Source organism: Microtus ochrogaster, linkage group LG5, assembly GCF_000317375.1.
Source record: "Microtus ochrogaster isolate Prairie Vole_2 linkage group LG5, MicOch1.0, whole genome shotgun sequence".
In the NCBI taxonomy this organism is placed as follows: Eukaryota; Metazoa; Chordata; class Mammalia; order Rodentia; family Cricetidae; genus Microtus; species Microtus ochrogaster.
In genome coordinates, this window is record NC_022031.1 from 54,776,758 (window position 1) to 54,793,492 (window position 16,735).

The 16,735-nt window shown below is 42.2% G+C and overlaps 1 protein-coding gene across 1 annotated transcript; it reads left to right on the forward strand.

The window, feature by feature from the left end:
* Window positions 1-8,552: 8,552 nt before the first annotated feature.
* Window positions 8,553-16,066, forward strand: Rp1 (RP1, axonemal microtubule associated). Its single transcript, XM_005362259.1, has 3 exons — window positions 8,553-9,185; window positions 9,837-10,008; window positions 10,464-16,066. Exons 1-3 carry the CDS (start codon window positions 8,559-8,561, stop codon window positions 16,064-16,066), a joined length of 6,402 nt encoding a protein of 2,133 aa, XP_005362316.1. The 5' UTR covers window positions 8,553-8,558.
* Window positions 16,067-16,735: the final 669 nt, after the last annotated feature.

Sequence of the window (16,735 nt, forward strand, 5' to 3'; positions counted from 1 at the left end):
AGAAGCTAGAGCTAATATGGCAAGCAGTTATTTAATTAATACAGTTTCTGTGTCATTATTTTGGTTCTGGGCTGCCAGGATGAACAAGCAGCCTCCTCCAACAGACTTTTTCGAGAAAATGTCCTCACAGAATTATTGAAGAATAATTTGTCAGTTGGGACTGGGCTGTGCTCCACAACTCCGCATTTGGACTGGTTGTAATTTTCTGTAGTGGTCTCCCTCTGATGGAAAATTCCTTGAATAGGGGTGAAGACCACAATTATCTGTGTGGACAGGGATAAATATTTGAGTATTATGTTGTCTTAGTAGGGTGGTGATTTTATGTTCTTCAAGATATCTGATTTCACCAATTCTGGAGAGTTGGCTAAGTTTCCAGTACTAAGCATGATTTCCTTTTTATTAATTGGGTTTTTAAGTCCAATTACAGAGCTGTAACATCAAGGGAAACGGGTTTGCTGTGAGGTTGTGTCTCCTAAAAATGTCAGAGATGCAATACCCTTGATGTCTCACCAACATGGCTGCCTAAACATGAAGTGAACAGGGTCAACACCAGTAGATATGCTAACTGGGAAGGGGGAGAGCTCATGAGGCCTCATCCATACACAAAAACTACAGCTAAGGAATGCTGAAAGCCAGAGAAACAGTTTTCCTCTGGGAATAACACACTAACAGGTTATACAATACCAGATGATCATCCCTGAAAACATGGCTACAGGTAACATTATACAGCCTGAGCAGGTTGTATTTATGTATTAGGAATACACACACACACACACACACACACACACACACACACACACACGTGTGCACCACATATGTAACAAAGAAAAGGAGGACACGAATTTGAAAGAGACCAAAAAGGGGTACACGGGAGGGTTTGGAGGGAGGAGAGGGAAGGACAAAATGATGTAATTATAACATCAAAATTAAAAGTTAAAAGAGCTAAACAAACAGAACAAGCTCCCACCCAAAAGAATGATTCAACGTCAGACCATTTTGTGTCAGTAGGTTTTCTACATCACAAATGAGGTAGTTAGAAGAGAGGTATTTGTGAGTTGAATGCAGAACATGGCGCCTGTAGGAGAGACAGTCTAAGGAGGATGCTTAGCAGTTCGAGAGACTTCAGATGCTCAGTGTGCTAGGAGCCGCTTTGTTTCCCGGCTGTGCATCCTTGAGGTGAACTCCTTCAGGTGATTAACATCACCGTGGATTAAGTTAATTGGCTGTCCCTAATCCCTGGGTGGACATGCTAATTACAAATCCAAAGACATTTACATGAGACGGGCAGGTTGCCTATGTGTCCAGAGATGTTTAATGTGAACCCCTCAAACTTCTTCCTCTTTTCTTCATAAGGACGGGTGCAGGTTCTGGTAAGTACAAGACTGCTTAAAATATCTCACCAAAAATTATCCTTTACTCATTTTATTCTGCTTTCCCCCTTCATATCTAAGATTATAAACCTCTGTTTTATTTTTAACTACTAGAATAATAAATGTTACTAATAATTTCTATCTGTTACTCAGATCTGACCTCAGTCTTTGTAGTATGCTGGTATTGAAGGAGGAGAGAGCTTTAGCATCAGGAAATTGTGTTTCCAGTTTAGTGAAATATGAGGAAAGTTTATTTATTTGTGCTTATAATAGCATTATGCATTTATTATAGAAAACTTTCCAATATATTAAAGAAAAGAACTTGTTGATAGTTTAAGTGTTATGGCTGCCATAGTGAATAAATACTATATATTTCCTCTGGGTCTCTCTTCCCTTCTGTCCAACAAGGCTGTGGTAATTAGTGATGAAATGAAATAGTTTCCCTACAATGCCACCTGTGAATTGTTCTGAGAATAAACATTCTGATTTGTCCAGTTTTCTACATCATCCTTCCTCAACTGCCCGAGTTCCTACTGTGTGGGAGAAAATTAAATTGAGAATATAATTAGTGGAATGGCACATGCCTCTTTTATTTTGTCAGATAGTTGGGGGACCAGATGCATCATGTGGGTAGAGACAACTGTTCAGGTCTGAGTTGCTGGAACCGAGTTAACCTAACAGGGTTAACCACAGAGTTAAATGTATTGTTGACTGAGACCCGTCAGAAGGCAGACAAGCGTAACCACAGCTAAACCTGGTGAACCACACGGTGTTATAGGTTCGTCCTTAGTCTGACAAAGTATTCATAACTGCTCCATTGCCTAACTTCCGGCAATGAAAACGTTCTGAAGAGAGAAGGGACGATATTGACAGCAAGCTATCACATTAGCAGCAACCAGTGTTAGGGTGAATTGCACTGGAGGCAAATACATTTTGTTAGTCGGCTCCCTTGCCATCTCCAGAGAGTCAGTGAAGGAGAGAAGCAGTTCTCAAGATTCCAGCTTCCTTGTTACCTCTGCCCCCACTGGTTTTCAGTGCAAACTGAGAGAATTAAACATGTCGGGGTACTTGGCTTCTTTCCTCAGCTGACTCCAAAGTTTACTATCCCAATCTCAGAGGGCATATGTTTGAAAGGGCTTATAGGAAAACTTTACTGTCCAAACTTTGGTTAGTTTTATAAATGAAGAAAGAAGCACAATAATCAAAGGGCACATTTGGCCACTGAGACTTAGCCCTCACATCACTGGTTTTACTCGTGTGAGGTGACCACATGCGTGCCCCACTGGTTTCCCCTTCCTCCACTACTCTGCAGCTGGCATCTAAGCTTTCCATGGATTTCCTCTGGAAAGTGTTACCTTCTATTTCCTGCCTTCAATCCGGCTGGACAACCCTTCTTGAGGATTCCCTTGGTCCTCCGACTCATCGTCAATTCACTTCCTGATTTACAGCATTAATGTTGAGAGATTCTGAGGAGTGCGATTAGAAAAGGGCCAAGTCTGACCCGCTTCCTTGGAAAGGAATGTGGGTAACTCCTTCCCCAGTGATTGCTTTACACACGGAACACAGACAGACCTTTCATTTAGTACAAGTGCTGGATCTCCATTACGTTGTGTGCTGTACTCACAGAGTCTACATCACCACGGGCTCTTAAGCCTCACTTCCATGAGTGCAAAATCACACAGCTCCCTAAAACGTCCGCTAGTGACTTCTTCCAATGCGGCATGCTGGCAACCTTCAGCTTGCCTTTTATTGATTAGGCTAAAATCAGGGCTTGCTGTAAGGAAGTAAGGAAAAGGCTCGGGGAGGCTGCTAGTTCTTTCTCCTATGGGGGTTTGTCTTACATCTTCTCCCTTTTGGTCCCAGTACCAATTTTCTGTATGGTATATTAGCCCAAATCAAAGAAATATAAAACTTATCAAAACCATTCACAATGTACAAATCTGGTCCCCAAATGTCTACCAGGTTAACAGCATTTCCAACAGTGAGATGCAGACTAGTAACATTAAAACCTTCACGATGCTCTTATGAAGTGAAGCCTTCCATTTTTCAAGAAGGAGGTAAAAATATATCTCAAATACCTGTTTATGAATTCTCAAATAAATATGTAAATGAACCAAGCTAAAAAATCCGTGGATGTAAAGAGCTCTGAAGTCCTTTATTTAAATAGTGAAGGAAGTTTAAAAATATATTAATTATACATATTTATGGAATACAGTGTGGCCTCTCAACCCAATACAATACATAGTGATCAGACCCAGGTGAACAGTGTAACTAGCTCCTCAGATACATTTGCCATTTGTTCTTGTTGGGAAGCCCTAACATCTGCTAACTGTCTAAAGGACTTGGTTACCTGTCAGCCTAGTGTCTAGAACAACAGGAGTCATTCTTCCTGTCCACTTGTAGCCACACATTGGTGAGCCAGCCTCTTTCTTTCTTAGAGCTGGCAAGGGAAGAGAGATTAAGGAGGCTTCTCAAGGTCAGGTCAGTGATTAGAAGAGGATGAGAAGCGACTTCAGTTTTGCTGACTATTAAAAAGCTGGATTTCCCAGCTCCTGATGCGCATGCCTGCTCTGGCTACCTTTATTATCTTCAAGACTACAATCACTGCAAATCTCCAGGGAAGTGAGATGGGGAGACAATTCGTATCTAGGTTGATCACAGAATGTTTTTTTTTTTCTCTTAAATTGCACATAAAGATTTGAAAATCACTTGGGAGATGTAAGAAGAGTCTTAGATAATTGCTTGTAAATATTTATGCAGGTGATTTGGGCCAGATTTACAATGCAAATATTCCTTTTGGTATCTCCACACTACCATTCAAATCTATTTCATTTGATTTGTCTTTGAGGTTTGAGGGCTTTCTGATGCTTTCAAAGGCACTAATAGTTAGAGGGAATTAAAACAACAGAAATAGTCATGATATGCCATGCTAAAGGAAGACGCAGCCAGATAAAGCCTTTCTAAAGCTGTTAATTTTGTCAGTCAGATTCTGATTTCAAGGAACTCCTCTGCGGTTTTCTAAAAGGGACTCTTCCATTCCCTGGCGTTTTTGTTTTAGAACGGGTAGTGCACACAGTAGCCAGATGGCCCCATTTTCATCAGTTCGTAGTAATTTGATTATTTATTCAGTGAGTAGTGCTCAACGTTCATGGCAGATGATTTATTTTATTTCCTAATTTTCAGAGAGAGCATCTGGTTCTATTTTAACATATCCATTGTAGCTCTCCATGATACATATATTCCTCTAACTACTCGCATTTCCTTCCATCCAAAACTTAATCTGAATTTAAGCCCTTCCTTGTCCCCTCTGCCATCCTATTGTTAACCCATAAAGAACTAAATTGCTGAATTGTCAAACTCCTACTTTTCTTGTTGAAGGGGCTCTGATTTGTGTCTCTTTTGTGATATTTTTATAATCCTACAATATTTTTTACTTTTAAACATTTATGTAGTTTATTTTTTTTTGCAATTTTGTCATGAAATAAATTATTTTATTTTCATAAAAATCAAGAAAAGACAAGAACACAAATAGAAATTTCAATGTCTCTCTGTCCTCAGGAAAAAAAAACCATGTCCTGTTTTATGAATATACATTTTATCTCACATAGTATGATTTAATTATAATTCCCTCCATTTTTATCCTCACAGTTCCTCCTCTTCTCCACTCATGTCCAGATCGACCCTGTTTCTGTCTCTCAGTATAAATCATATGAGCTTCTAAGAGATAGTGGTTAATATAATATAATGTAACATAATATATTGTAATAATACAATACAATTTGATAACACAAAACCTAACACATTTTAATTGAAAAAAAAAAGCAGAAGGAAGAGTCAAAAAGAAGGGACAAGAATTAGAGACCCTATGGTCTGATCTCCAAAATATATAGGGAACTCAAGAAACTAGACTGTAAAAGGCTAATCAACCCAATTATAAAATGGGGCACTGAGCTGAACAGAGAATTCTCAACAGAAGAACTTCAAATGGCCAAAAGACACTTAAGGTCATGCTCAACTTCCTTAGTGATCAGGGAAATGCAAATCAAGACAACTTTAAGATACCATCTTACACCTGTCAGAATGGCTAAAATCAAAAACACCAATGATAGCCTTTGCTGGAGAGGTTGTGGAGAAAGGGGTACACTCATCCATTGCTGGTGGGAATGCAAACTTGTGCAACCACTCTGGAAAGCAGTGTGGCAGTTTCTCAGGAAATTCGGGATCAACCTACCCCTGGACCCAGCAATACCACTCTTGGGAATATACCCAAGAGAGGCCCTATCATACAACAAAAGCATTTACGTAGTTTAGTAACACTTAAAAAATCAGGCTGAGGATGTTGCTCAGATGTTCAATATATAAGTGGCCCTGGCTTAGAATCCTAGCCCTGAAAATCAAAACCAGAAATTAAGCAATTCCACAAATGTTACCAATATGTGTATCATCCTGAAATGATCTTAAGTTGGTTAATTTCAGGTCAATCTCTGTTGGCTCTCACAGTCCATTCCTAGCTTGGACCCACAGTAACCTTGGTGTGGGTGCGGTGTATCCATGGCTCTATAATTGCAATTTTAAGCAATTTTCTGTGGAGTGCCAGCCAGATCTCTCAAGAATTGCTGGGGATGGGTGTGTGTCCAGACACTTGGAGGGCCCCTGAGTCATCTGGAAACAGTGGAGGCCAGTGATCAAACAGGAGCTCAAAAGGAGATCATTTACAGTGTGGGTAATCAGCCAAAACAGAGCAAGCAGCAGAATTTCTTGCCAAGGAGGTCTGCTTCTTGGCAATGTTTGGCCAGCGACATATAGAAGTTTTATTCATTTTTCTCAACTCAGCCTGAAGATTGAGAGTGGTGTCATGTTAATACTCTGTTTAGGTAGACAGAGCTTCTACTCAGCCTGAAATATGCACACCATAACCAGCAAGAATCAGTTTCCTCTTCTGGGTTGATTGCCAGTAAAGTCCCACTTCTTGTGTCCAAATGGGCAAGATTCCTGTTTTTGGGTCAGTAAGGGGAGTTTGGGTCCCTGCTTGAGACTGTTACAAGCACACACAGTGCAGACAGGCCTTGCTAGCTTGTTGGGTCAATATTGGCAACTTCAGACAACCAAGTATCTTTGCAACAGTTCTTCTTGTAGGGCAGTTCTCCCCAGGTGGGTGCTTCACGAGCTTGCTGGACTAAGTTGGGAGTTGTCATCTCTGGAATCATTCTCCGTCTGTGGCACTCAGTCAGCTCTTGATTTTCAGTGCTCTTTTCCTTTCTTATGCCTTACATAGGGAGCTCTGGGAACACTGGGAGTGATAACGTGTCTTCTGGGTGGTCACGGAGGTGACGTCAGGGCTGTGTCTTTACAGAGAGCAGCCTGGTCTGCCAATTGGTTTTTCCTGATTCACTTGACCTTGATTCTGTGTGAGCTTGGCGGTACACTACTGCCACAGCCAAGTACACAGACAGCTTCTAGGAGCTGGAGGATCTGGTGTTTTGAATTTCTTTGTCCCCCGAGGTAAGCAGTCCCCTTTCTTCATATAATTATTTTGAGTCTCTTGATGCGAGGGGCTATCCCCTATGTTGTAGGCCTCAGCTCCCATCATAAAAGGTTGAATATCTCAACTGGGGGAGTGGCTGATCTTGTAAGTCTGGCTGTGAGGAAATATTACTTTTTATAACTTCTCCACAGTCATGGAAGAGCCCCCCCCTCCCTTTCAGGTAATCATGCAGCTGGATAACATAACTACAATCTTCTTGGATGAGTGGCGGGCCTGGACATGCCCTTAGTTGATATATTAGAACAGGCTTTTCCCTGGAACGCAGCCAGCTGGAGTGTGGCAGCCCTGGCAGGCTGGTTGAGGTTGATGACAATTGTATCAGGGTTGATGCCACTGAAGGGGCCAGATCAGATGGTCTTGGGACTGTCTCTGTGTGCCACTGGTAATTGGAGTCAGCTGGGAGGTTGCACCATGTGCAAGATTTCATCCTCTGGGGTAGCTAAAGGGGGTGCTTCCTTGGACCTTCAGGCTTGACAGTCTGTGGGTCTCACATTGGGATGGGGCAGACCCCATGATGAGAAATGTTCCACAACCAGGGTCAGGGGAGTTTCTGTGTGCCTACCCCACTGTGGGTGGGGTGGAGGACAGGTCTCTCCCTCACATAGTCGCACACCTGCCTGGCTGCCTCCCAGCGACTTAAGAGGTCTTACATTAGGGCCACATGCATCCCTGTGCTCAGTCACCTCTTGCTATGGAATATGAGTGCCCATTTAGGTGAAACAACCTCAGCGGAACTGCAGGCTGGGACCCAATGAGATCCCATAGCCAGAGCCGTGGGCCACTGCAAGGACTCATATTCACCATTTATTCAGAAGTTAGACATTCCCATCTTAATTTCCTAGTCTATTTTTGCTGGTGGCCAATCTGCTTTTCCTTTGGAGACCAGTGCCACACTGGTATCCCATCAAGGCTTCAGATGCACACTCCTGCCGGGTGATCCAGTCTGCCTGGCTACTCTGCCTAACTCCCTGGAGGTCCTTACTCCTGCCTAGCTCTCTGCGGGTCCTTTGCTGGTCTAAACGTCCAGCCTAGTCTCATCCTCATACACTCAAAGAGACTGACTGATTCTGGGTCACACATTCCCCTTGGCCGCTGCAAGAGGACTCTAGGACCTTGTCTAGAGTACGCGCTTCCCAGTTCCAGAGACTTCAGTGTGCGGAGAGGCCTCAGGGCAGCATCCTCTCTGAACCAATGGGGGCTGGGGGTGTTGTTGGGATCTTTCTGGAATAAGCACTCTGATACACACAAGAATGGAAGGGGGGAGATGTCCTTGCTGGACCAAAGCCAGGACAGTTCCTGAAAGGCTTTGATCTCCAGGCCAGTTTCTATAATTTATTTATTTATTGTGCATTGGTGTTTTGCTTGTATGTATGTCTGTGTCAGAGTGTCAGATGTTGAAGTCATAGACAGTTGTGAGCTGCCATGTGGGTGCTGGGAATTGAACCTGGGTCTTCTGGAAGAGCAGTCAGAGCTCTTAACCACCGAGCTCTCTCTCTAGTGCCCAGTATTCTTTTATATTCTAAAATCACAAGGTGGAGCGGGCAAACATGCAAGCATTAGCATTACCATCCAGTCTCAGCGACACAGCTCCAGACCGTTGTGAAAATAAGCCATTTCCCCTCCCTCTTTAGGTCTCAGCCAAAATGAGTGAGGCACCGTCTACTAGCTTCTCCGTGATTCAACTGACTTCTTCTGAAGGTCAAGTTCCTATCCCTCGCCATTCAAACGTCACTCACCCTGTGGTGGCTAAACGCATCAGCTTCTACAAGAGCGGAGACCCCCAGTTTGGCGGTGTGAAGGTGGTGGTCAATCCTCGTTCCTTTAAGACCTTCGACGCTCTCCTGGACAACTTATCCAGGAAGGTGCCCCTGCCCTTTGGGGTGAGGAACATCAGCACACCCCGTGGAAGGCACAGCATCACCAGGCTGGAGGAGCTGGAGGACGGCGAGTCCTACCTGTGCTCCCACAATAGGAAGGTGCTGCCAGTTGACCTGGACAAGGCTCGCCGGCGCCCTCGGCCCTGGCTCAGCAGCCGCTCTATAAGCACACATGTGCACCTCGGCTCTGCTACTGCCCTGGTGTCTACCACTGCTCCCGGCATGCTTCGTGCTCCGAGGAGGCTTGTGGTCTTCCGGAACGGCGACCCGAAGACCAGGCGTGTGATCCTTCTCAGCCGGAGGATTACGCAGAGCTTTGAGGCCTTTCTGCAGTACCTGACTCAGGTCATGCAGTGGCCAGTGGCCAAACTGTATGCCACGGATGGAAGAAAAGTGAGTGTTTTTTCTGACTTTTAAGTCATCTCCCGTGTGTATGTGTGTGTGTGTGCGCGCGCGCGTGCATGCATACATGTGCACGTACGTGTGTTCTAGAAATCTTTGTCATCTTGTCAGAATCTTATGGGTTATTGGGTTGGAAGGTGTCTGCTTTCCCCTCGTTTGTTGTCCGTGAACATTGACTTACAATGTTTTGTTAAAGAATACCGTTTTCATAGTATTCTTTGGAAGCGAGTGGCCAAGGGTAGTGTTTTCCCATCTAGAAAAAGCATCTTCCTAGTATCCCTGTGGCAGGTCTGCAGGTTCTGCGGCTAAGCGTAGGGACTCAAGAGATCAGCTTTCAACCTTGCTATCCCTCATGCCCTTGGCACTTGGCTGCTATAACTGCAGACTTTGGTGGGGAATACGACATTGCTTTTAAAGATATTTAGTTATTCCAGAAAACTAGCCTGTCACTTTCTAGCTAGTATGCAGGCTCAATAGTGTCTATGGATCTGCTTACACCCATCCCCCATCGTGCCTAGATTAATTTTGTGTACGTGATTGGTATCTAAGATAATGCCAAAGTGAGCTATTCAAAGCTATAAACATGCCTCATGGAAAGATGAGTACTTGCTCATGTGTGACAGTGACTCTGGTTTCTTCTAGGTGCCTAGTCTCCAGGCAGTGCTACTGAGCTCGGGAGCTGTGGTGGCAGCTGGAAGGGAACCATTTAAGCCAGGAAACTATGACATCCAAAAGTCCTTGCTTCCTGCTAGGTTACCAGGGGTCTCTCATCGCGTACAGCGGAAGGGTAAACCCACGTCAGAGAAAAGAAAGAGTAAGTCTCTCATAAATACTTATTAGCTCTGAAACTTTTCTTTGCCTTACCAGCAAAAAATTATATTTAAAGGACCAGATTCATTTATCACAAAAGACAAACTATGAGAGGATTAAAAGTATTCCAAAATGAGATTTGTCTATTCTTTTTATTGTCATTCCTTTATAAATTAAAATTCTAAATATGTCTCCATTAAAGTATGATTTAGTTTATGTTTAATAGTGGTTTGAAAAAAAAACCCAGAAACTGTAGTAAGATTTCTCAAATAACCACTGAGTATATAGAGTTTAGAAATGCATCTGTAACATTTTATTTCAAAATACTGAAAAAAATGCTATTTTGTACTAATTTTTCCTTTTCTTTTCTCTTTGCTGCGTTTTCCTTGGGATATTTACAACTTCCTCTTTCTATGCTGGGTTTTAACATGGCATCTTTTACTCTTAAAATCTTGAAAGTGAGCGCACGCAGGCCTTCAGTCCTAAGTTCCCAGATCGAGTCCCTGGCTTCTGAGAAAACATGTGACTGTTCTTCAGACTGTTCTGTGGTCCCTGAAAACAGCCTGACCTTCGAGAAGCGTGATTCTCAGGATCTGCCAGCGTTTCCTTCCGAAGACGGCGTTGAGAAGTCCGTTGTTTTTAATCAGGACGGCACTATGACAGTGGTGATGAAAGTTCGATTCAAGATCAAAGAAGAGACCGTAAAGTGGACAGCCACTGTCGATAGAGCTGGGCTTCCAATTAACGACGGAAGGAGCGAGCAAAGCAGTTATCCGGGAAGAACGGATAAGCGACCATGCAGCCTAAAGCATGCAGCACGCGCATTGTCCGAAGACGTCACAGATACCGCTCAGCAGGGCAGTCTGACAGAGGAAGACAACTCTCAGAAGACAGAGCAGCAGGCTGAATCATGCAGCTCCGCTGGCTGGGAGAATGTTTCTGTGGACACAGATGTTATTCAGGGAGGCCAGAAGCAAGTGAAACGTTTTTATAGGCCCCCAACCCCTGGGCCAAGGAGAAGGAGACAAAAGAAGTCTGTGATAGGTACTGTCACTCTAGTATCAGAAACCGAGGTTCAGGAGAAGCAGTTTTCCTACAGTGAAGAAAGAGAGGGTGGGGAAAAATCTGAGTATCACGTGTTTGCACATTCGTGCAGCAAAATGTCATCAGTATCTAATAAACTTGTTCATATCCAGAGCAAAGATGAGTCGACATTAGAAAGATCGAAGGAAAGTGGACTGCTCACGTCGAATGCCGTAAACGCTGGTGCTATAGAAATTACAAGTCAGAAGGTCTTCAAGATGTGCCATAGCAGCGGTTTACCACCAACTGTTTCGGAGAGTTCAGTTGTGGAGGAAGGTATAGTTGAGAGTGTAGTGCCAGACAAAGCTGGTATTAAGCGTTTCAGAACTTGTGGTAACACGCATGACAGGGGCAGTTCGTTTGCAGCAGACAGAACTCTTCCCGCCGGTGACAACTCTGGAACTGACCAAAGTACTTCTGAGGTTCCTTCTGTAGGGTCCTCAGCTGTCACCACAAGAGTAGACACACTAGTTAAGGAATTTGCTCACTGTGGTTTAACAGAACTTCAAGAAAATAGAAAGCAGGTTTTAGCCTCTTTTCCCAGCAAAAAGAAGAAGAAATCTCAGCCACATATGATAAATCCCAGGTATAAGAAAAAAGTGATTGAAACCAAAGGAACCTCTAAAAAACTTGGGAAGATAAACAAGGAAGGAGCAATGGCCCAGGAAATACTGCTGAGAGATGCAGATGGTCCTCTTAAAGGAGGGAGATTTTGTAGGGAAGGCCTTCATCCAAGTGATGTGATAACTGAATCAAATCATTTCTGCTCCCAAAGTAATAATATCAGTACCAAAATTTCCAAGAATTTCCATAAAAATAAGTTAAATGGCTTTCAAAATCCTAAGACTCAAAGACTTTTAGTCAAAAGGAAACCCAGACCACTAAAGATGATAAAGAGTTTAGGAGGACTCAAGAAACAAGAAATTGGTCAAGGAGATAAAGTATTTCTCCACAGTGAATCTAACCTTTTAAAAAGTAATTTGGAGAATCAGAGTTTACTTCATGTATTTAATATCCTTGAGGAAAACCAGAAACCTTTTCATAGTCCACAGTCACAAGTGGAGATAGTAACAGAGAATTTAAGAGGAGTGACAAGCAAGAGTTTAGCCCCTAAAGTTAATGATTTACACGTAACTTTAAAAAGCCAGAAAAAACAAAAGGTAGATAAATTGAAGTCAGGTGCTATAGTAAGTGAACAGCATGTTACGAGAAGGGCAGGTCCATTAGCTTCCTTTAAAAAACCTGATTTTCCTGAGGGTATTCCCCATCATTCAGTTAAGAACTATGTACAGAGATGGCTGCAGAACATAAATACATATCAAGATTTTGAGCCCAGAAATTCAGCTCCACTATGCAAAAATGGAAGTAGTGTGGTAAATTATAACAGTAACGGTTCTCCAGGAAATAATCTCCACACAGCTTCTTCAAAAAGAAATAGTTTTGTTATGGAAAGTAATAAGCACCAAACTAAAAATGACAACTGGACAGGCGATAAAAATCAAGAGGCTGGTGAATCTCTTGTTAAAGATCATGGCAAAGAGCTTGATAAACATGCCTGTGAGAGTCAAGATGTTTCTCTGCATGACCATGGCCCTTGGTCAGTAGCCACTGCTAACCATCGTAGTACTGAAAGTTATTTATCTACTGAAAAGTCCACACCAGAAGTGAGCCTTATTTACCAAGAAATGAACCTAGCTACAACAGGGCAGAGGATTGAGGCTGCCACTCAGGTAGACACCACGGGAGAGAATGTTCTGAAGAACTACTTACCAGCCCTGTTGCTTCAACACCTGGAAGCTTTTGTTGCTAGCAACAAGAAAAACCAGAATGGTATTGCTCAAATTCCAGGTTCATTAGCAGACATTGCATTTCCTTCTGCACTATACAATTCATCCACCAGCCTCCTTCTTGCTTGGCTTTTGGTACTAAACCTAAAGGGAAGTATGAATAGCTTCCGTCAAAATGATGCTCATCAGATTACCAGCAGATCTGCAGAAACATCTACACTGTTGGAAATTCTGAAGCACGTTGCCATCACAGAGGAAGCTGACGACTTGAAGGCCGCTGTTGCCAACTTAGTGGAATCAACCAAAAATTATAGTGAACCCAGTGAGAGAGAACAAGATACGGCACCAGCAAATTGTACTGCCGCCAGCATTCAGAGTGTTGTCAAGTGTAATGGAAATGAGAGAACACAGAAGATGCTCTTGCATGAGGGTTATTCTGCCAGGGAGGACTGCAACCCCGAGTTCTGTGCTTCAGAAATGATTGACAAGGGACATACCTCTCAATGTGAGGTGTGTACTGTGAATATGACTTATCCTTCGAAAGAGGCAGGTAACCCGAGCAACGCCCTTTTCACTAGTAATAGTTATACTATGAGTCAGCTCTCCACAAATGATGCTTCTTCCCTTGGAGCGGACTGTTTACTTACCGGTGGTGTGTGTTCCCATAAGGTTTGTGCTCAGAGGGAGAGCACCTGTGAGGCAGCTTGCCCGAGTGCTGAGACTTACGTTCCCATCAGAGCCTGCAATACGATTGACTTTGTGAATTCAGAAGAAAACAAATGTGGTGATAATTTGGAATTAACTGAAGAACTCAAGACAGTTGATGAAGTTCCAAAAGATTTAAATATTTTGGTAGGCTCTGTGCATAAAAATGACTCTAATGTATCAACATCGCATCAAAATGTCAGTGACATAAGGTCCTGTGGTCTTTTCCTAAGGAAAACTGGTCTGGAATTTGATAAGGACTATAGCTCTCTGGAAGAATTAAAAAATTGCTCACTTAAGAAAATTGTGAATAAAAAGAAATGTCTATCTTTTGATAAGGAAGAATCACGAACTTCTGAAGAACCAGGGTCCATAACCAATAGCATGACATCAAATGAAAGAAATAGCATTTCAGAATTAGAATCTTTTGAAGAATCCGAAAGCCAAGACGCAGATATTTTTAACACAAAAGTAAGTGCTGAAGGACAAGCTACTGAGGAGTCCGTGAAAGAAGAGTTGGAGGCCAGAATGAGTTTGAAGTTGATGCAGATATCAAACAGGAATGCTATAGAAGACGAAAGAATAAGTACTGTGATTTTGGAGAAAATTGGTAGGGGGCAGGTGACATCACCATCTTTAGGTTTTTGCTATGATTCTAATAGAAATATAGAAAAGGAGATCAGTGGAGGAGAAAATAAGATGAGAGTTAAAATGATGATAGAAAGTATTGAAAATGTAAATTACGCAGAGTCCTCACTTAATGGTAACACCCATTTCAGAAGTCCCGTGACTTCAGACTGGTCAGACTGTAGACCAGACAGTGAGAGAGGGCATCCTCATAAAACATCCAGTGATGCTCACAGTGACAGTGATGATGCAGCCCATGAGAAAGAGCACAACAGAGGAATTGTCAAAAGGGCAATAGAAAAGCTTTATGGCAAAGCAGAAATGATCAAGCCACAATTTTTTCATGGGTCTATACACAGATCTCAAGTTTGTCCTTATAATCCCGTGGAAGTTCGGTGTGCTAAGAAAACAAATTTTGATGATTCTGAGTGCCAGTCATTGATCTCTTCTGAGCAGGAATCTAGAAGTTCCCTCCAGTTTCAGGAATTCCAGGAGGAGAGACAAGGTGAAGGTGACGTCAATGGCATGAGAGGTTTTGGGGGTAACACCCTAGAACATGTTACAAAACCAGCTGAGCATGACAAGGTCCTTAGGAAAAGAGAGAAAGGAGAACTGATTGACAATGGCAAATGGCTCCTGCAGGAAAATCACTTGTGGAGAGTGTCACTTGACAATACTGGCATGTATGGCAATGCAGACACCACATCAGTGGATACTCTCGTTGATAAGAACAGCTTGGAGGTGCCATATTCGCACTTTGGAGATTTGGCTCCCAGACCAACATTGGCTGAATTGTCCTCTTCAGAACTGGAGGAAATGACTCAACCCGTTGAAGTAAAATGTAATTATTTTAACTTTCCTCATGGTAGTGACTCTGAGCCCTTTTGTGAAGATTTTCTAGATGTGCAGAATAAAACCCATCCCAAAGAGAGAATGCCAAGTCATCACAAGGAGGAGAAGGTTAAGGATCCATCTGAAAGAGTGTGTACATCTGTTACACAAACCTTTGCTCCCGCTGGCAATAAAGTCCACCCTGTCTGCAGTGATGCTATTGAAACCCAGCCATTACCTGGGAGTAAAATCACTCATGGTGCACTTCAGGAAGGCGACTCTTTGGATAAACTCTATGCTCTTTGTGGCCAACATTGTCCAATACTAACAGTTACCTTTCAACCTGTAAATGAGGAAGACCGAGGCTTTGCTTACCGCAAAGATTCTGATATCGAAAATTCTTTGGGTTACCACTTATGGATGAAAATATACCCGTATCTGGTGCAGCCAAACAAAAACAAACTCAGAAGCAAGAGAAATAATGCGAGTGTGAGCAAAACATTTACGGATAATGCCATTGGTGGTCCATTTGCTCAATTTTATTCCAAAAACATGGTTGACTTGATGGATAAAACAATGAAACACACACATGTTAACTCTTTGAACTTAGAGGAAAAAATTGACTTGGAGAAATTCCAATTATATTTAGAGAAAAAGTTTTCAGATCTCATGCATACATCATTGCCAGTTGCAGAGGATATAAATTCCATTACACGAAGCCCTAGCAATTGGACAAATAACTTAAAAAATGTTGATGAGAATAGCAACTTAATTAACGGAGTCCAGAACTCAAGAACAAATCCTAACCAATCAGTAACAGAAAATCCCAGTCATCAGTTCCCCTTTGAACTGTTTGGTCTAGCTTATGTGTTAGATATTTGCCAAGTTGAGAAATCCGTAAATATCAGAAATGGAAATATATTAGAAATACATTATATTTTAGAAGGTGAAATTCTTTTCATCTGGGAAGAGGAAAACCAATTAAATGTAATAGATATTGAAAGCAATAATAAGCAAGATGATTTATAGCTTCAGTATGAACCCAGTCTGGTTTTTCAATGCTTTTTTCCATAAAAAGGTGCAATGTATGGGGATGGAATTTAGGCTAAATCCTCTCTAAGAATTTATTACCTTCAAATATCTGGAAAATATACTCTTGGATAAAACTGGTTTGGCTTTCTTCATTGCCTTGTTCCTTGTTTCTTAGTAATTATGGTATTATGTGGTTTCATTTTAAACTTACAAGATTTTCTGTACCTATGACATTTTTGACCAGAATATCAGAAATACGGCCAGGACAAGAAATATGTCTTTAAAAATATTAACTATGTATATAGCATATTGGATAATTAGTGAATAAATGTAACTTTAAAGTACTTAATTTATTATTTTAAGTGCCGATTGAATAAAAGTGTGATTGCAAGCTCTCTATCACAATCGGCGAATTTCTTGTTCTAGAGTTGCAGAGAGTCTTGTCTCGTCTCCTCAGACATCCACTGAAGCTACTAAGTGTTCTATAGGACAGTTGTCACCATTGTCCCTCCAGTATGTTTTCTACAAATTATAATCTTTTTTTCTGGGACAGGGTTTCTCTATAGCTTTAGAGCTTGTCCTGAAGCTTGCTTTTGTAGACCAGGCTGGTCTTGGACTCACAGAGCTCCAACTGCCTCTGCCTTCCAAGTGCTGTCAAATTTTAAT

Excerpts from the sequence above, each read along its gene's own strand:
- Rp1 (XM_005362259.1), top strand. The coding sequence starts at position 8,559 with ATGAGTGAGGCACCGTCTACTAGCTTCTCCGTGATTCAACTGACTTCT. Across the intron at positions 9,186-9,836 it reads ATGCCACGGATGGAAGAAAA|GTGCCTAGTCTCCAGGCAGT; the intron begins GTGAGTGTTTTT and ends GGTTTCTTCTAG. Across the intron at positions 10,009-10,463 it reads CACGTCAGAGAAAAGAAAGA|TGAGCGCACGCAGGCCTTCA; the intron begins GTAAGTCTCTCA and ends AAATCTTGAAAG.